Source organism: Nerophis ophidion, linkage group LG01 (genome assembly GCF_033978795.1).
Source record: "Nerophis ophidion isolate RoL-2023_Sa linkage group LG01, RoL_Noph_v1.0, whole genome shotgun sequence".
NCBI classification, from domain to species: domain Eukaryota; kingdom Metazoa; phylum Chordata; class Actinopteri; order Syngnathiformes; family Syngnathidae; genus Nerophis; species Nerophis ophidion.
In genome coordinates this window covers 30,425,432-30,446,269 of record NC_084611.1, presented here as the reverse complement: position 1 = coordinate 30,446,269, position 20,838 = coordinate 30,425,432, and the positions used below count along the sequence as shown (strand labels likewise).

At 39.1% G+C, this 20,838-nt stretch overlaps 1 protein-coding gene across 4 annotated transcripts in view; it reads left to right on the top strand.

Moving 5' to 3' along the window:
* Positions 1 to 20,838, top strand: part of dock8 (dedicator of cytokinesis 8) — a 164,688-nt gene extending 143,850 nt beyond the window's left edge. For all 4 annotated transcript variants that reach the window (XM_061900626.1, XM_061900617.1, XM_061900634.1 and 1 more), the window contains 3 exons: positions 366 to 472; positions 16,796 to 16,966; positions 19,521 to 20,838. In XM_061900626.1, coding sequence (XP_061756610.1) covers positions 366 to 472; positions 16,796 to 16,966; positions 19,521 to 19,572 — 330 coding nt within the window. In that variant the 3' untranslated portion in view covers positions 19,573 to 20,838. The remainder of the gene's footprint in view (positions 1 to 365; positions 473 to 16,795; positions 16,967 to 19,520) is intronic.

Here is a 20,838-nt window from a genome sequence, read left to right as displayed (position 1 = left end):
TCTCCGTCGTAATCAGCCTCGGTGGTTTTCTGTGTTTGGGTCTGCAATACTTGAAGCCCGCTTCTTCCTATGGTAATCAGAGCTGTTTAGCTGCTCCTGTCATGAAGCAGCCGCTGTGCACGCCTGTTGCGGTTTCTTGACGAATATACGTTAGGATAACTAGATTTCATACTGGGCAAATGGTAGGCAAATGGCTCGGAAATACAGGGTTAGCAGTGACCGTAGCCATTGAGGGAAAGCTTTCTCATCCCTCCTATATTGTTATGCTCAAGTGTTTTCCTCTCCTAAAGCTATTTCCTTCTTGGAGTCTTTTTCTTTCTTTGGCTGCCTCAAACCTTGACTCCCTTGACTGTTTGTGTTCGTAGGGCCCATTGGAAGTCGCCCAGGTCTTCCTCAATGAGATCCCAGCGGACCCCAAGCTCTTCCGTCACCACAATAAACTGCGCCTGTGTTTCAAAGAGTTTATCATGAGGTAAGATGGCGTCAGGGGAAAAAACCCACTCCACCTAGCAACAACACACTAAATCGAAAAATAGGAAACTTTAAGGCGCTCTTTCAATCAATCAATCAATGTTTACTTATATAGCCCTAAATCACTAGTGTCTCAAAGGGCTGCACAAACCACCACGACATCCTCGGTAGGAAAACTCACACCCAGTGGGACATTGGTGACAATAATGACCCAGTGGGACGTCGGTGACAATGATGACTATGAGAACCTTAGAGAGGAGGAAAGCAATGGATGTCGAGCGGATCCAACATGATACTGTGAAAGTTCAATCCACAATGGATACAACACAGTCGCGAGAGTCCAGTCCAAAGAGGATCCAAGACACAGCAGCGAGAGTCCCGTTCACAGCGGAGCCAGCAGGAAACCATCCCAAGCGTAGGCGGACCAGCAGCGCAGAGATGTCCCCAGCCGATACACAGGCGAGCAGTACATGGCCACCGGATCGGACCGAACCCCCTCCACACGGGAGAGTGGGACATAGAAGAAAAAGAAAAGAAACGGCAGATCAACTGGTCTAAAAAGGGAGTCTATTTAAAGGCTAGAGTATACAAATGAGTTTTAAGGTGAGACTTAAATGCTTCTACTGAGGTGGCATCGCGAACTGTTACCGGGAGGGCATTCCAGAGTACTGGAGCCCGAACGGAAAATGCTCTATAGCCCGCAGACTTTTTTTGGGCTTTGGGAATCACTAATAAGCCGGAGTCCTTTGAACGCAGATTTCATATGGTACAATACAATCGGCAAGATAAGATGGAGCTAGACCGTGTAGTATTTTATACGTAAGTAGTAAAACCTTAAAGTCACATCTTAAGTGCACAGGAAGCCAGTGCAGGTGAGCCAGTACAGGCGTAATGTGATCAAACTTTCTTGTTCTTGTCAAAAGTCTAGCAGCCGCATTTTGTACCAACTGTAATCTTTTAATGCTAGACATGGGGAGACCCGAAAAAAATACGTTACAGTAATCGAGACGAGACGTAACAAACGCATGGATAATGATCTCAGCGTCTTTAGTGGACAGAATGGAGCGAATTTTAGCGATATTACGGGGATGAAAGAAGGCCGTTTTAGTAACGCTTTTAATGTGTGCCTCAAAGGAGAGAGTTGGGTCGAAGATAATACCCAGATTCTTTACCGTGTCGCCTTGTTTAATTGTTTGGTTGTCAAATGTTAGAGTTGTATTATTAAATAGAGTTCGGTGTCTAGCAGGACCGATAATCAGCATTTCCGTTTTTTTGGCGTTGAGTTGCAAAAAGTTAGCGGACATCCATTGTTTAATTTCATTAAGACATGCCTCCAGCTGACTACAATCCGGCGTGTTGGTCAGCTTTAGGGGCATGTAGAGTTGGGTGTCATCAGCATAACAGTGAAAGCTAATACCGTATTTGCGTATGATGTCACCTAGCGGCAGCATGTAGATGCTGAAGAGTGCAGGGCCAAGGACCGAACCCTGGGGAACTCCACACGTTACCTTAACGTAGTCCGAGGTCACATTGTTATGGGAGACACACTGCATCCTATCAGTAAGATAAGAGTTAAACCAAGACAGGGCTAAGTCTGACATACCAATTCGTGTTTTGATACGTTCTAATAAAATGTTATGATCGACGGTATCGAAAGCAGCGCTAAGATCGAGGAGCAGCAACATAGATGACGCATCAGAATCCATCGTTAGCAATAGATCATTAGTCATTTTTGCGAGGGCTGTCTCCGTGGAGTGATTTGCCCTGAAACCGGATTGAAAGGTTTCACATAGATTGTTAGACGCTAAGTGTTCATTTAACTGCTCCGCAACAATTTTTTCAAGGATTTTTGAAATAAAGGGAAGGTGAGACACCGGTCGGTAATTTACCATGAGGTCAGGATCGAGGTTAGGTCTTTTAAGAAGAGGATGTATAACCGCTTTTTTGAATGCTAGGGGAACAGTGCCCGAGGAGAGTGATAAGTTTATAATATTTAGCACTGATGGACCTAATAATACAAAGAGCTCCTTGATCAGTTTCCCAGGAAGAGGGTCAAGTAAACATGTTGTCTGTTTTATTCCATTTACACGTTGTAACAATTCCTCTAATGTTATTTCCTCAAAACGAGAGAAAGTATTTTGGAGGGTAGTATCCGCCGTATATACAATCGTGTCAGTGTTAATAGAACCCCGTTGTAGCTGGGACGCATTGTCTTTAATCTCCTTTCTAATGACTTCAATTTTCTTACTAAAGAATTGCATAAAGTCATCAGCTGAGTGGGTTGAGCTACTGGAAGGAGTCCCTTGTTGGGTTAGCGATGCTACCGTACTAAACAAAAATTTAGGATCGTTTTTATTACGGTGGATGAGATTTGAGTAATATTTAGCTTTAGCTAAGGTAAGCATGCGTTTATAAGTTATTAAACCATCACTCCATGCTTGATGGTGCACCTCAAGTTTAGTCGTGCGCCATTTGCGTTCCAGCTTTCTACATAATAATTTCTGAGCTCTTTGCAACATTTACACAGATGCCTAGAAGGCATCAACTTTCCAATGTATTTGACACAGTATATCCCGCCCTCTTACTGCTTCTCATATGTAATGACGTAATTACAGACGTACGTAACACATTGTTGTTGGTAAATAATAGCAATATGCATAACTAGGGTTAGTTGTCATTGAATGTATATATCCTATCATAACGCCGTGACTGTAAATTGTTCATTGCTTGTTTTTAACTGCTTTTGTATGTGTGCACTCGCTCCCTGCGCTCATGTGTTTAGAAGACCTGATCAGTGACCGCCGTAAACACCAACCATTTTATTTTTGCCTGTAAAAAATGTTTATTACATAAACTTAGCAATTCTGAAAAAATACAGACAATTGCCAAACAAATGTGTTCTGTTAAACCCCTAATGGTCACATAAGCCAGTGGTTCTCAAATGGGGGTACGCGTACCCCTGGGGGTACTTGAAGGTATGCCAAGGGGTACGTGAGATTTAAAAAAAAGATTCTAAAAATAGCAACAATTCAAAAATCCTTTATGAATATATTTATTGAAGAATACTTCAACAAAATATGAATGTCAGTTCATAAACTGTGAAAAGAAATCCAACAATGCAATATTCAGTGTTGCCAGCTAGATTTTTTTGTGGACATGTTCCATAAATATTGATGTAAAAGATTTCTTTTTTTGTGAAGAAATGTTTAGAATTAAGTTCATGAATACAGATGGATCTCTATTGAAATCCCTAAAGAGGGCACTTTAAGTTGATGATTACTTCTATGTGTAGAAATCTTTATAACTGAATCACTTGTGTATTTTTCAACAAGTTTTTAGTTATTTTTATATCTTTTTTTCCAAATAGTTCAAGAAAGACCACTAAAAATTAGCAATATTTTGCAATGTTATACAATTTTATAAATCAACCAAAAATGCTTTGCTCTGATTAGGGGGTACTTGAATTAAAAAAATGTTCACAGGGGTACATCACTGAAAAAAGGTTGAGAACCACTGACATAAGCTAGCCATTGGTGTTCTTGTTAATATTTTTTGCTTTGAGAAATGCTACTGTGAGCAATTTGCAAACATTAGCTTTACAGGAGCCATATGTAAGAACTGCATGTCAAGTCATCATTAAGAGGTCCTGATATGTCAAAGGGCGTTAATAAAATCATGTTCTTTTTGAATAACTCTATAACTGATAACAGTAGTTCAGCCGGGATATGCTCATTTTAAAATTAGATTTACAGCCCCGAAATCTTATTGTTTTCATTTCGATGTTCCGCCCTCTACCGTTTTACCAATTAGAAATTCTGTGAGTGTGTTACATCCCGGTTCGTCTTGGTACTGCCACTGGTAATGTTACTAAACATGTCAGACGTTAGTAAATCTAAAAGGCGTCATTACGATTTGGTTGTCAAAGGGTTGCCTTTGAAAGATGGAGACGACTGAAGGCGGAGAAGATGTTTTCATGTGACGCCAAACTTGCTAATTTCCTCCTTCATAGGTAAGTTAGGCATTAACGTTTTTCTTATTACTTGCAATAAATGGACACGGACGTTTCGTATGTAAGCTATATTGTCCAATACAGTCTATGAACTGGTCTAACAAAGCTAGTATGTTAGTGCTTAGCAAGGTGTGGTGTGTATATTGCAGTGTCCCCGAAGAGTTAGTGCTGCAAGGGATTCTGGGTATTTGTTCTGTTGTGTTACGGTGTGGATGTTCTACCGAAATGTGTTTGTCATTCTTGTTTGGTGTGGGTTCACAGTGTGGCGCATATTTGGAAGATATTATGTGACTGGGCCGACACGCAAAGGCAGTGCCTTTAAGGTTTATTGGTGCTCTGTAGATCTCCCTACGTCCATGAACACAGCGGCGTTTTAAAAAGTCATAAATTGTACTTAATGAAACAGATACCGATAATTTTGAAACCGATACCGATAATTTCCGATATTACATTTTTAAGCATTTATCGGCCGATAATATCGGCAGTCTGATATTATCGGACATCTGTAGTTTTCATTATTATCACTTATTGCTACATCCCTGTCCTTCACCCTCTACTTTGCATTAACTGCAAGACTTCTGTATAGCTCCTAATGAGCCTGTGATGCCTCCACGTTTAATTGCACCATTTTCGTGTAGTTACCGTGTTCACATTGTGAAACAAGGAGGACTATGCGAATTGTGATGTTAACACAGTAACATTACTGATTTGAAACACGTCAAATTTTCAAACCACTGAGATGGTCACAAAAATGTTTTCCCCACTGATCTCCGGTTTCATTGCTGATAAGTGACCGAGTGATGACCAAGTTTTGTGTTCGGTGTTAACAGCACTTTTTTTTTAAATTTAGTCTATCACTGGCCACGTGATGAGGTGGCGACTTGTCCAGGGTGTACGCCGCCTTCCGCCCGATTGCAGCTGAGATAGGCACCAGCAACCCCCCGCGACCCCACAAGGGAATAAGCGGTTGGAAATGGATGGATAGGTGGATAGTCTTATCACTCAAAATCCTTATGTGAGACAAGCTCACATATGTTTTAATTTTTTCTAACTTGTAAATAAACTGTAGCTAAAGTCATCTAACAATGGAGGCAATGGTGTTTGCTCAAGTCCTCCTATAAAGATACCGTATTTCCTTGAATTGCCGCCGGGCATGTAATATGCGCCTGCCTTGAATTACTGCCGGGTCAAACTCGCTTCCCAAAAGTATTAGCGCATGTTTAATATTACCGCCGGGTCAAATACGTGACGTCACCAGCGACTCTTCCCCTGTCGTCATCATCAAAATGGCGAAGGAGGTTTTTTTGCTTGTACTATGTGTAAACCAGGGGTCTTGTTCAACAGCCATACTGATCACACTGAAAGTTGTGATATAAAACAACTTTAACACTCTTACTAATATGCACCACACTCTGTGAACCCACACCAAACAACAATGGCAAACAAATTTCGGGAGAACATCGGCTCTGTAACACATTATAAACGTAACATAACAATTACCCAGAATGCCATGCATCCATGACTTTTGGCTATATTATACACCCCGCTAGCACCAAACCCCCCGTCCCCCCCAGGAAACGCTAGCATATAACCCCAATTATTGAGAGTCTGCACTGGCTCCCTGTTCATTTTAGAATAGATTTTAAAACATTGCTGTTTACTTTTAAAGCTTTACATGGACTGGGACCTCATTATATCTCGGACCTCATCCAAATTTACACTCCTGCGCACGTTCTGAGGTCCGAGAGCCAGCTCCAGCTCGTGGTGCCCAAGACCAGACTTAAAACCAGGGGAGACAGGGCCTTCTCTGTGGTCGGCCCTAAGCTCTGGAACACTCTGCCCCTCCATGTTCGAACTGCTCCCACAGTGGAGTGTTTTAAGTCTCGTCTTAAGACCCACTTTTATTCTTTGGCTTTTAACACTACGTGAGTTGTGTGGTCGTCTGTGTTTTCTGTTTTTTTTTGTTTGTTTGTTTTTTGAATTTTGATTTCTATTTATTGTTTTAATTGGTTTTACCCTTTAAAATCGTTTTTAATCCTATATATTTTTAGATTGTTTTTATTTTTTATTCAGCCATTGGTGGAGCTAAGGATATTTGAATATTGTTTTTAATATTGTTGTGCAGCACTTTGGAATCATTTATGTTGTTTAAATGTGCTATACAAATAAAGTGGATCGGATTGGATAGAAAAGTAGTTCCTCTACATTAGCAGTCATAATAACAACATCGCTAATACTTGGTCAATATTCAGGTCACAACATTTTTAAATGGAGTAATGTTGTTGGCCGTTTTTGGGCACAGTAGATGACTCCCATTAGCGTCATTATTAGCCACCTCGTATTTGCTGTATATCACAAATTAGTCTGCGTATACAAAGAAAGACACGTGTACAATACATAGGGAATGTAAATGATAGGCAAAATTCCAAGAATAGTGCAGGTCCCCTTCCACACGATCTTTGGTGGAGCCTGGCAAATTACCAAATTTGCGTAGTGAAGTGAAGTGAGTTATATTTATATAGCGCTTTTCTCTAGTGACTCAAAGTGCTTTACATAGTGAAACCCAATATCTAAGTTACATTTAAACCAGTGTGGGTGGCACTGGGAGCAGGTGGGTAAAGTGTCGCCCAAGGACACAACGGCAGTGAGTAGGATGGGGAAAGCGGGAATCGAACCTGGAACCCTGAAGTTGCTGGCACGGCCACTCTACCAACCGAGCTGTACCGCCCTCCCCAATGGTAATGGTTGCTGTATGGCGCTGCCGCAGAACGTTTCCGCAATCTGCTGTCCACTAATCCGTACCGGTGTTCTGATGCGCTTTGTAGGTAATCCGTGTATGATCACGTGGTAAGGGGAGCTGCAGTAAAGTAAAGTAAAATACATACTGTTGTCTTTCCAGTGGAGCAGAAGCAAATAAACGTCCATCCATTTTCTACTGCTTGTCCCTTTTAGGGTTGCGGGGGGTCGCTGGAGCCTATCAGCTGCATTCGGGTGGTAGGCGGGGTACACCATGGACAAGTCGCCACCTCATCACAGGGCCAACACAGATAGACAGACAACATTCACACTCACATTCACACACTAGGGCCAATTTAGTGTTGCCAATCAACCTATCCCCAGGTACATGTCTTTGGAGGTAAGAGGAAGCTGGAGTACCCGGAGGGAACCCACACAGTCACGGGGAGAACATGCAAACTTTACACAGAAAGATCCCAAGCCCGGGATTGAACTCAGGACCTTCGTATTGTGAGGCACATGCACTAACCCCCGTTACACCGTGCTGCCCAAATAAAGTTCCATCCATCCATTTTCTACCGCTTATTCCCTTTCGGGGTCGCGGGGGGTGCTGGCGCCTATCTCAGCTACAATCGGGCGGAAGTCTGTGTGGAGTTTGCATGTTCTCCCCGTGAATGCGTGGGTTCCCTCCGGGTACTCCGGCTTCCTCCCACTTCCAAAGACATGCACCTGGGGATAGGTTGATTGGCAACACTAAATTGGCCCCAAATAAACTTGTCATTCTAAATTCGTAACGGCTGCTGAACGGTAACACTGCAAAACGTCTTGAGGTTTGCCGTCCATCAATACATAAAAGCCAGGCGTGATGGCACTGACTTGACTTGACTCGTGGAAAAGGAGACAGTTTGCTTTGCAGAAAGACTATTTTTCTATTTCTGGTAAGCAACAACACAACATTCCACACATACTTACTGTATCTCATTCAAGTCCCGCTGCCCACTCCCCTGCTTCCCCGGCCCCCTTATCAGCTGGTAATTGACACAGGTCCCCAAATAGCTATCCAGAATATGCCTGTAATGTGATGCTTTAATTTTGGACCTCCAGAATCAGCATGTCGTCATCTATCTGTGTCAACAAGGTGAAATTACGTCTTAAAACCTTTGACTAGTTAACTTCAGGTCCATCTTTGCCCATTAGAATGTTTCAAAGCCTAGCAGTATTTTATTTTAAAAGTAAACCAGATAATTGATTTTGTGTTTGCGCATGACGTCATGGCCAATGTTCCCTCTAGGCCGCACACAAAATCGAATAATAAGATAAGCGCATAATAGTGTGCACGTCTGCCGTAGCTCACATGTGCGCCACTGAATACTCAAGTAGTTTTGGCGTTTGCTCACACATATGAAAAATTGGAGGGAAAATTGGTAATGGCCCACAGAATTTTAGCTAAATTGATCAGCCATTTTACGGCGACCGGAAAAAATAGACGCTCTGCATATATTTAGCGCGGAGGTGCGGTACACATTTATGAGCTATTTTTGTTATTTTGCACCGGCTACTGTTAAAGAAGTATGTAGCATTGAACACCACAAATGTAATACCTTATTTGATTAACAACACTTCTTGCAAATTCTAAATTTAATAAGATCAGCACTATTAAAATGTGTTATTGTTTTTAATTTAGTTACTTGCTATAAAACATTTTCAGTCCTGAAATCTATTATTAAAGTATTGTATTTGGACTTGAAATCAGATCAGATTTGAGGCCCAAAAAAATGGAATTGGGATTAGAGGCCAAAAATGTTGATGATTGTGAAGCTTTTTTACAAAGTTGTCCTTTGTGATGTGATTAGGCGTGTAACTACGAGTCGGACTTATCTTACAAGGGTAGTTTTGGAGGTTTTGCCTTCATGACACAGTCCTAAACGTATACTTCAAGTGCATATCATATTTTAAATGTTCTTAATTGCCACACAACTGTAAAAGGAAGTGAATCCACAAAAACATTCTACCATATTTTTCGGACTATAAGTCGCCGTTTTTTTCATAGTTTGTCCAGGGGTGCGACTTATACTCAGGATCGACTTATGTGTGAAATTATTATCACATTACCGTAAAATATCAAATAATATTATTTAGCTCATTCACGTAAGAGACTAGACGTATAAGATTTCATGGGATTTAGCGATTAGGAGTGACAGATTGTTTGGTAAACATATAGCATGTTTTATATGTTATAGTTATTTGAATGACTCTTACCATAATATGTTACATTAACATACCAGGCACCTTCTCAGTGGGTTATTTATGCGTCATATAACGTACACTTACTCAGCCTGTTCTTCACTATTCTTTATTTATTCTAAATTGCCTTTCAAATGTCTATTCTTGGTGTTGGGTTTTATCTAATAAATTTCCCCCCAAAAATGCGACTTATACTCCAGTGCGACTTATATATGTTTTTTTTTTCCTTCTTTATTATGCATTTTCAGCAGGTGCGCTTATATTCCAAAAATACGGTACTTTGACTTCGACGAGTGACGTCTGCTTACTTAATACAACTTCCTGTGTGTGTATTCTAAGCTTAAAAGTAAAAAAAAAGTCAAAGAAAAAGTAACAGACACATACATTTTAATATTTTCCTGAATCTGTTTGACTTTAGGACTATGTAGGTTGAAAATAAATGTTAATACCTGTATAAGAGATTGTGTATTTCTTATAATAGAACCTCATTGTTCCCAAGGGATTAATTATTTTTTCAATAGTCAAGGCATGATCAGAACAATTTTACCCGCTGTAGTGCATCTGTTTCAGTTATTTTGGTGGAAGAAAAGTGTGTGCGTCTGCGTCTGTGTCTGTGTGCCTGTGTTGTGTGCCTCCAAAAGGTGGTTTTAATTTTCAAAGCTTTGTGTCACATTCCGGCAGCCTTAATTGCTACAAGCAGTTTGGCAAATATTTACTGCAATTTCCGAAAAGGTTCCTTTTTGACGCTAAAAACCCAGACGGGGGAATCTTTTGGTGACTGGGAACACTTGAGTGGTGTTTTTTCATGTCCTATTATTAGGCATAAACTAATGCTGTATCATTGAAGGCCTTGCATCAAATCAGCTTATAGTGCGTTAAGCCAGTCATTGACTGAGGACTGATACAGTTATAAGTTGATTATCGAGGATAGATTTAAAGCAAGTGTGTTATGTGTTGTTGGAAATAAATGTTAGTGATGAATTGAACACTTTTTAATAAATAATTTACTAAATAAGAAATTAGTTAGTCCACCAATATGAAGGTTGTATTAAACGAATATGTCTCTTTACAACGTTAGCAAGTGTTGCCTGCCACCAGACAACCACCATTATCTGTTTGATTTTCCCTAGCATTTAAATTCCCAATTGGATAAAAAAAATAAAGTGTTGTTAATAATGTAACTAGTGGTAAATTACGAAAATTAAATGTAGACACATTGCCAAAATAAGGTATATCAAAATAAAAGTATGGTCTTTAACTGATACCCCTTTTCCTCTGTCTTGTACCTTCTTGGCTCAGTACAGTGCTGCTCCTCCTTTGCCCACTTCCATTTGGCAATGGCGAAAAATAGACTCACCTATGAAACGTGTCTTTTTCCAGAAAGTGCTACATAGGAAAAAATTAAAGACTGCTAGGATCACTCAGATACATTTAACATACTAAAACCAATGTAAGTTAATCGATACGTGCTAAACTATCCGAACAAAACATCCACAAATTAGCTTTGTGTCATAGTAACAAAGCAATTTAGTAGCGATGTGTAAATGATGCCTCAGTGAGTGTGTGGCACACTGACTGGCTGTATTGACACTAGATTGATATTGTGGTTTGTTTCATAAGGGCGCCATCGGCTGAATTAAAAAAGTCACACTACATTTGACCTGCAAATGTAACTGATTTTTTTTAGCTTTGCAGAAAGGAATATGAACTGTGATGAGCCAAATAGTAAATTAGAAAAGAAAAAAAATTACCTTTATTTGGTGCTATAAGATCAAAAGTGTCCCACAATAGAGATGTCCGATAATATCGGACTGCCGATATTATCGACAGATAAATGCTTTAAGATGGGGTATCGTAAATTATCGATATTTGTTTCAAAATTATCAGTATCTGTTTCAGAAAGTAAAATTCATGACTTTTTCAAACGCTGCTGTGTACACAGACATAGGGAGAAGTAAAGAGCGCCAATAAACCTTAAAGGCACTGCCTTCGCATGCCGGCTCAATCACATAATATCTACGGCTTTTCACACACACACATACAAGTGAATGCAAAGCATACTTGGTCAACACCCATACAGGTCACACTGAGGGTGCCCGTATAAACAACTTTAACACTGTTACAAATATGTGCCACACTGTGAACCCACACCAAACAAGAATGACAAACACATTTCGGGAGAACATCTGCACCGTAACACAACGTAAACACAACAGAACAAATACCCCAGAACCCCTTGCAGCACTAACTCTTCCGGGATTCTACAATATACCTCCTCCCTACCCCACCCAAATCCCGCCCACCTCAACCTCCTCATGCTCTCTCAGGGCGAGCATGTCCCAAATTGCAAGCTGCTGTTTTGAGGCATGTTGAATGAAATAATGCACTTTGTGACTTCAATAATAAATATGGCAGTGCCATGTTGCCATTTTTTTTCTATAACTTGAGTTGATTTATTTTGGAAATCCTTGTTACATTGTTCAATGCATCCAGCGGGGCATCACAACAAAATTAGGCATAATAATGATTTTATTCCACGACTGTATATATCGGTATCGGTTGATATCGGAATCGATAATTAAGAGTTGGGGAATATCGGATATCGGCAAAAAAGCCATTATCGGACATCTCTATCCCACACTTTATCTGTATCGGTCACACACGTTTGTAAACATGTTCCACATGACAGGACGCATGGCTCATCAAAGACCATTTACACACAGTAAGATGCACAGGTCGTCAACCATTTTGGTTTTCATGGCCCATTTTTGGTAGGATTTTAACTTTTTAAAGTTTTTTTTGTAATTTTCTAATCTGGTACTTGTTTATTTTGTCCGTAGAATGTGTCGTCGGCCAATAAAAAAACGGATGTTGGCTGCAAAGGTCCTTGGCGGCAATTCGGACACCACTGCTTTAAACCCTATAACAGACTGTGGCAAAATACTGTTGTGGCCGTTCCTTAATTATTATTATTAAAAGTTTAACATTGAATCTGTTTCATTTCATAGGATGTGCAATGCTATTTCCAAAGTTACGTAAATCCGGACTATCTATAAATTATTCCAATGGTTGGACGGATGCGCCTTTGAGTATGTATGGTTCATTACAGTAATCATAGGGACTTTGTCACAGAAGCAAGCTTTCTACAACAAAGTTCTGCAGAAAAGCGATGTATCGGATAGCTTGCCCAGGAGTTGTACTTTACCTACACTGCAAAAACTGAAATCTAAGTAAGATTAAATATCTCAAATTAGGGTGATATTTGCTTATTTTATGTCTCATAAGATAATTCTTCTCACTAAGCAGATTTTATGTTAGTGTTTTACTTGTTTTAAGGGTTTTGGTCCTTAATGATCTCAATAAGATATTACAGCTTGTTGCTGAGATTTTATGACCTATATTGAGTAAAACATGCTTGAAACTAGAATATCAACTGATTCAAAGCTGTGTCATCAACACTCACAAGTATAAAACTCCTTTTTTAAAATAATAATTTCTTACTTCAAGCATAAAAAAAAAATTAATAAAGCCGAGCGCATATCATTATATCAAGACAATGGCACGAGCGTTTACTTAATTTAAGAATATTGTTCAACATATTGAGCAAAAAGGTCTCTTTTTTTTCTAGCAAGAAAAGTGCAATTGTTATTAGTGAGAATATACAAATTTTAAAGTATTTTCGGGTTCATTGAGGTTAGCTAATTTTACTTGTTTTGGAAAGTCTTGACAAGCCGAATTTGCTTGTTCTATTAGCAGATAATTTTACTTAGTTCAAATAAAATACCCCTAATTTTTGTATTTTTTTGAACACTGACTTTTTGCAGTGCTTAAAACCCCAAAACATTGTTACACTGCAAAAACTGAAATCTAAGTAAGATGTTTGCTTGTTTTCTGTCTGATGAGATAATTCTATAGAGTAAGCAGATTTTGTTAGTATTTTATTTGTTTTAAGGGTTTTGGTCCTAAATGATCTCAGTAAGATATTACAGCTTGTTGCTGAGATTTTATGACGTATATTGAGTTAAACATGCTTGAAACTAGAATATCAAATGTTGCAAGGCTGTGTCATCAACACTCACAAGAATAAAACTCCTATTTTAAAGTAATAATTTCTTACTTCAAGCATGAAAAAAAATTAATGATGCCGAGCGCATATCATTATGTCAAGATAATGGCACGAGCATTTACTTAATTTAATAATATTGTTCAACATATTGAGCAAAAAGGTCTTTTTTTCTACCAAGAAAAGTGCACTTGTTATTAGTGAGAATATACTTATTTTAAGGTATATTTGGGTTCATTGAAGTAAGCTAATTTTACTTGTTTTGGAAAGTCTTGACAAGCCGAATTTTCTTGTTCTATTCGCAGATAATTTTGCTTAGTTCAAATAAAATACCCCTATTTTTTGTATTATTTTTTTTTCTTGTTTTTGAACACTTGACTTTTTGCAGTGTACGGATGCAACAGTGTTTTATTTCACAGTCCCCACTTTGTTGCAATGACTCGTTCTTTTGCTGCCTCCAGTCATTTCTAGGGTAAAATTTCAGTGGTCAACAGCCACATGTCGGAGAAGTAAAACAGGAAACCCCAAATCGTTGTTGTTTGTTAGTGCGCCTCGTCCCGACAGATGTGTTCCACGCAGTGTTGTTTTCAACCTCAGAATTAAGACAGGTTTTGGCGCTTACTGTGCAGTGGAAAAGCCGCAAAATATGATAAAGTGGTGGTAAAACCAAACGGTTCAGGAAGTCACTCCAAATGTTCGAGCAGTTAGGACAGCAAACGTCATTGTCTCCTCATGTGGCAGCCAGCTCCATGTACTTGCCTTCCCCTCTCTGCTCATTGCCTTAACTATTTACTGTATCCTTTTACACATTAATGCATTTTCCATATTACCCTCATTTAAAGATTCAGGGATTAGCTCTGACATGAGTTTTTAATCGTGGCGGTCTCCCTGATTTCTTGCAGAATGCTTTGTCAACATGTCGTGCGACACGGAACCCCAAACCTGCTTACTGCCCTGCCTTATAATTATGATGTGGCATTTTGGCTCCTGGTGTGCAATTGATCAAGCTGTTTTGCAGTTGTTACAATCTGGTGGATTGTACTTGGAAACATCCAATTTTCTTTAAGCTGTTTTGCATCACTTTGTCAAGGGGTTGCTGGCTGCAGTTAGCATGAAACGGAGCAGTGGGTGTCTTAAAGCTGGTGGCCGGATTACTTCCAAATTGTTGATGTCATTCTTGGGTTTGTGGTCATAAAGTTGTATGCAAGGGTCAATCAGGATCATGGCCAAGGTGGAAAAATTTGATCACAGGCGGCTTCATCTCTGGCAGATTTCCCCGAGACAGCTGAAAATACGCCTGAATGCACAACCTTTATTGTCTAGGCTGGGCACGGTATTTCCACAGAGCTGAGGGCATGTCCGCACGAACACGGGTATTTTCAAAAAACTCTGTCCAATGTCAAAACAATCTCTGCCCTCACAAAAATATATGCCACGGCTGTCGCGCTTATTTTGTCCAATCAGAAGCCCGAAAGAGCAGCCTCAGCCGGCTTGGTGTCATTATTACCCCCTCCATTTAGTGGGTGTATTAGATGTACAATTACGTTAATATTGTCTTTAAAAGCCGAGGAAATATCAAAAATATATATTTTTGCCTGTGTCTGTGTTGAGGTGCACAAACAGGCATCTGCTGCTGGACAAAATAAAACCACACTAATGAGCAGGGGTCCCCAAACTACGGCCCGCGGGCCAGATCCGGCCCGCCAGTGTTCGAGATCTGGCCCGCGGAAAGTCCCATTTTTTTATTTTTTTTTTAAAATTTATTTATTTTTTTTTTTTTTAATCTGTCCTTTCTAATCCAATTTTCTACCGCTTGTTGCTTGTTACTCTCAGAGTCTCCTAGCCACTCAGGCAAATCTCATTGTCTAAAAATGCATTTTCCAATCGATGACGTGATATCATATATACAGTGGGGCAAAAAAGTATTTAGTCAGCCACCGATTGTGCAAGTTCTCCCACTTAAAATGATGACAGAGGTCTGTAATTTTCATCATAGGTACACTTCGACTGTGAGAGACAGAATGTGAAAAAAAAATCCGGGAATTCACATTGTAGGAATTTTAAAGAATGTATTTGTAAATTATGGTGGAAAATAAGTATTTGGTCAACCATTCAAAGCTCTCACTGATGGAAGGAGGTTTTTGCTCAAAATCTCACCATACATGGCCCCATTCATTCTTTCCTTAACACGGATCAATCAACCTGTCCCCCTAGCAGAAAAACAGCTCCAAAGCATGATGTTTCCACCCCCATGCTTCACAGTAGTTATGGTGTTCTTGGGATGCAACTCAGTATTCTTCTTCTTCCAAACACGACGAGTTGAGTTTATACCAAAATGGATACATGGACGATAAAGCAAAGGATTGGGAGAATGTCATGTGGTCAGATGAAACCAAAATAGAACTTTTTGGTATAAACTCAACTCGTTGTGTTTGGAGAAAAAAGAATGCTGAGTTGCATCCCAAGAACACCACACCTACTGTGAAGCAGTATATATATATATATATATATCCATATGTATAGCTCGGCCCCCGGCCAAATTATTTTAACCCAATGCGGCCACAGATGACGTCACGCTACCATCACGTGACACTTCTGATGAAGGCTGCAGAAGCAAGGTAGCTGAAACTTGTCAGGTACAAAACTTTACCTTACTAGCCTATATAAATCAACCATTTATAAATACACATCAGCAGGCTAAAATAGGGCTGGGCGATATATCGATATACTCGATATATCGCGGGTTTGTCTATATACAATATAAAAAATTAAGAAAATGACTCTATCGTGATATTCGAGTATACGTTCTCACGCAGTTGCTTTTAACTGCAGGCATTACACTGCAGGCTTTTATCGCTCTTTCTTGTCTCTCCTCACAGACAAGCACACCTTCTTACATACGTCACATACTGTCGCGTCATACGCCTTCGCATTAGAGGTAGCAGCATGGGTAACATTAGCTGTGATGCTAGCGGAGTGTTGAGATTGGTAATACGAGAGAGAGAAGGTGCCAATCTGGTAACAAATGAAGGAAGAATTAATTCCTAAGAAAAACAACAGTTTTCCCTGTTTCCCGATATCTCTTCCACGCTCTTGTCACTATTTTCTCCTTGCACAACAGCAAGTGAAATAGATCCACAGTCTTCATTGTGTCTTCACAGGACATGTTGATGTTCAATAAGTGAGGATTCTGTGTGTGATGTCATTTTCCTGAAACGTAACCACCAATTAGCAGCTTAATCAGCGTTTTCTCCTGTTTTTTGTCCTGACAGGTGCGGCGAGGCGGTCGAGAAGAATAAGCACTTGATTACGTTGGACCAGAAGGAGTACCAGCAGGAGTTGAAGAAGAACTACAACCGCCTGCGAGAGAACCTCAGGCCAATGCTGGAGAGAAAGATTCCTGAGCTCTACAAGCCCATCATCAGACCTCGGCTGGAGAATAGGTGACCTGAAACAATCAAAGACATTTTATGGTTTTTGTTCGGGTCTTCGCATTCTTTTTCAATATTTGGTTCATAGTTCTTGAACATTTAGGTCCAAATTCCAACTATTTAAGACGCACAAACAACACTATAGTGCTATGTTACTGTAAATAAGCATAATGTGAGTAGTAAAACAAAATACAATAATGTGTTAGTTCTCCAATAATTTAGGATTACAAGTATTTCAAAACTGACCTCAGAAAAGAAGTACCAGTAAAAAGAAGTTAAGAATTTATATAATACGCTTTAAAATAATGAAACACCTGCGATGAGGTTGCGACTTGTCCAGGGTGTACCCCCGATTGTAGCTGAGATAGGCGCCAGCGCCCCCCGCGATCCCAAAAGGGAATAAGCGGTAGAAAATGGATGGATAATGAAACACTGTTGCCTTAGTTTTCGGGAGATTTGCTGAAATCTCACATGTCGACATGATTGTTTGTCTGACATTTGAGGAAGGTATTTTTTTTGTTTTTTTACTTGAGAGCTTGTTTATTAATTAAAGGCCCAAAATATTTTAGCTAGAAAAGAAAGTGTCAAAATACCAAAATGTTTACATTTTGACATCTTAAAACATCTTAGAACTTTGGACCCAACTTTTCCACTACAGGGGGTCTGGGGCCCACTAAAATAATAACTCTGAAGTAGTAATCTTACTTTTTAATTTGATTGTATCCACTATTTATATATTACCTGCATGCAGTTTAAACAAAACAAAGATTGTCAAATAATGTAAAAAACATGTGATAATCACAAAGATTTTAATCAAGGTTTAGGTCAGGCCGACTACAAAACAAATACAAATTGAATAAACTGCAAAAGAAAGGACAAAAAAATGGTGAAAAATAAATGTGCACGCAATTACACAGTGCTTTTAAAGTAGATACATTCTAACTATATTAATAACTAATACTAATATATTTAATCAATAAATTGTCAATAAAAATTAAAGTGCAAATTAAAGTACAGATTCACCACTTTTGTCATATTTTTTGCGCTTAAAAAACAACTTTACGACTTTAGTGCCAGGCTTCTTCTATTTGTTAGATATTGTCATTACTACCACAAGTGGTGGAAAAGTGTATTACAACTGAATACCGCCACGGCCTCTACAGACCACAGCTAAGAAACAAGATTTGTTTTTGGCGGCCATCTAGTAGTCTGTCGCGGCCCAACAATGGTCCTATGGTAACGAAACACTGTCTTAAAGTACCGGTACTGATATATTGTAAAAACAAGTTGCCTCTATATTCAAGCAAATATCATATATTTCAGATTTGTAACACCAAAAGACTTACAAGTTTCCAAGTGTATCCATCCATCCATTTTCTACCGCTTGTCCCTTTCGGTAATGATTAAAATAATATTCATTTTGTTCGATGATGAGCATGAGCTGTCACGTGATCCGTGGTGTGCATCCTTCAACAACAACAACAAACCTACTACTATACTTTGTGCGAGACAACAATGATTACTTTGGGACAAATTATGATCCAGATCTTTATATTTTTCAGCCTAAATGTAAGGAGAATGAGCAAAATGTTTTACAAGCTGTCTGCTAAACAAATTGAGCTTTAGTGAAACACTAAACATCATGTTGTAGTATAGCTAAGTACTGAAGAAATATAAAATATGAACTAGGGATGTCCGATAATATCAGACTGCCAATATTATCGGCCGATAAATGCTTTAAAATGTAAAATCGTAAATTATCGGTATCAGTTTCAAAATCATCGGTATCTGTTTCAAAAAGTAAAATTTGTGACTTTTTAAAACGTCGCTGTGTACACGGACGTAGGGAGGAGTTCAGAGCGCCAATAAACCTTAAAGGCACTTATTTTTCGTGCTGGCCCAGTCACATAATATCTACGGCTTTTCACACACACACAAGTGAATGCAATGCATACTTGGTCAACAGCCATACAGGTCACACTGAGGGGGGCCGTACAAACAACTTTAACACTGTTACAAATATGCGCCACACTGTCAACCCACACCAAACAAGAATGACAAACACACTTCAGGAGAACATCCCCAACGCAACACAACATAACAAATACCTAGATCCCTTGCAGCACTATCTTTTCCGGGACGCTACAATATACACCCCCCCGGCTCCCCAACCCTTCCTACCTCAACCTCCTTATGCTCTCTCAGGGAGAGCATGTCCCAAATTTCAAGCTGCTGTTTTGAGGCATGTTAAAAAATATACAATATAAATAGCATTTATTTTTCTATTACACTGGTACTTTAAAATAAAATATGTTCTTTCTCAATGCAGGCATATTTGATTTTTTAAAAATGTATAGATATGAGAATGTTCAATACCAGCAATTTTCAAAGCGTGAGGCACTTTAACTCCACTTTAACTGACTCCACTTTAACTGAAATGATGGATTACACTATTCAGTATGAATTGGTCATAGCGGTGAATTCCTACGTGAGTATATGGACAACTATCTGACAATGTCTCTTCACTCAACTCTTTCCTCACCCGGTTTGCCTTACATTTTCACAGGGATTCCTTCAAACGTCTGAGTTTCCGCAGAGGTCAGGAGGAAGTCTCATGAGGACGCCATCGCAAGCAAGAACTGGAGTGAATGAATTGCCTCAATACACCATGATGGAAGATTCACAGTTCTCATATTAATAATAATACATTGTGTTTGCTGTTTGTCCATTCTAGGGAAACAAATGACTTTAATTGACTCACTGAGCACTTCACTGTAAGATTTTGTACCTTTTTTTTTTGCCTAACAATGCTGTGACACAGCCATGAGTTCCTTCCCCTGGTCCTTGGCTGGTTCAGGGCCCGTTTTTGTGCCAATAATGTTGTCATCCTTTGTGTCTTTCTCTTATGTGTTAAAGGGCTTACTAAAATTTGAATCGGAGTATAAAACCTGCAATTTGGTCGGGTAAAAACAGTAATTGTGTTCTATGTTTTGAATTTAAAGCTACTATTCTTTTTTTTAATTATTATTAAGTACTATTAACTTATTTTGAGTTACCTGATAATTTTGCATGCTGTGCACAAAGGATTGGTATTCAAATATAAAATAGTGTACAAATATATGCTTTTTATTTTGTGGAAAATCTATTTTTAGATAACAAAAACATTGATTTGATTTATTTTTAATCATGCTATTGCCAGCGTTTGTTCGCATGTGTATTTACTTCCAGGTATTCATGACGAAATGGCAATAATTTCTGATTCAATTTAGTTAGCATACTTTATTTTTCAATGTGAATCATGTTTACTCCATTTGTCCCAGCACATTCCAGGAAAGTACATTTCTAAATGGTCATGTTATATATTTGTATTCAACTTTAGAGCTCATTGGTAAATGATTGCTGTATTGTCCTACTGTTGTTTATCGCAAAAAATGCTTACACAGGTCAGTGTATTAAATGAAATTGTATTTTTTTGTACAAATACGCACAGGGTTTTCCAGGCATACTGCTAAACGTCAGCATTGGAATATTGTACTGGTGGTGTCAACCACTACGAAAATGGCATGACCACTTTATGGACTTAATATAAGGTACACCCTGCCCAATTGAATGTTTAGAGCTACACTGATATGGTTTATCATTATAATATTACAGCTATTTCATCATAAAAAGTAATGGTGGTGTACCTAAAGATGTGTATAATGAGTGTAAAGTTGCTTTATCCCTGTTTTCTTCTATGGTTTTGCAGCTGTGCTCCAATATGTTTTCACTTTCAACATACTGTACATCCATCCATCCATTTCCTACCGCTTGTCCCTTTTTTTGTGGTCGCGGCGGGTACTGCACAATAATGGCAAAAAACCCTGAATAAACTGTAGTGTTTA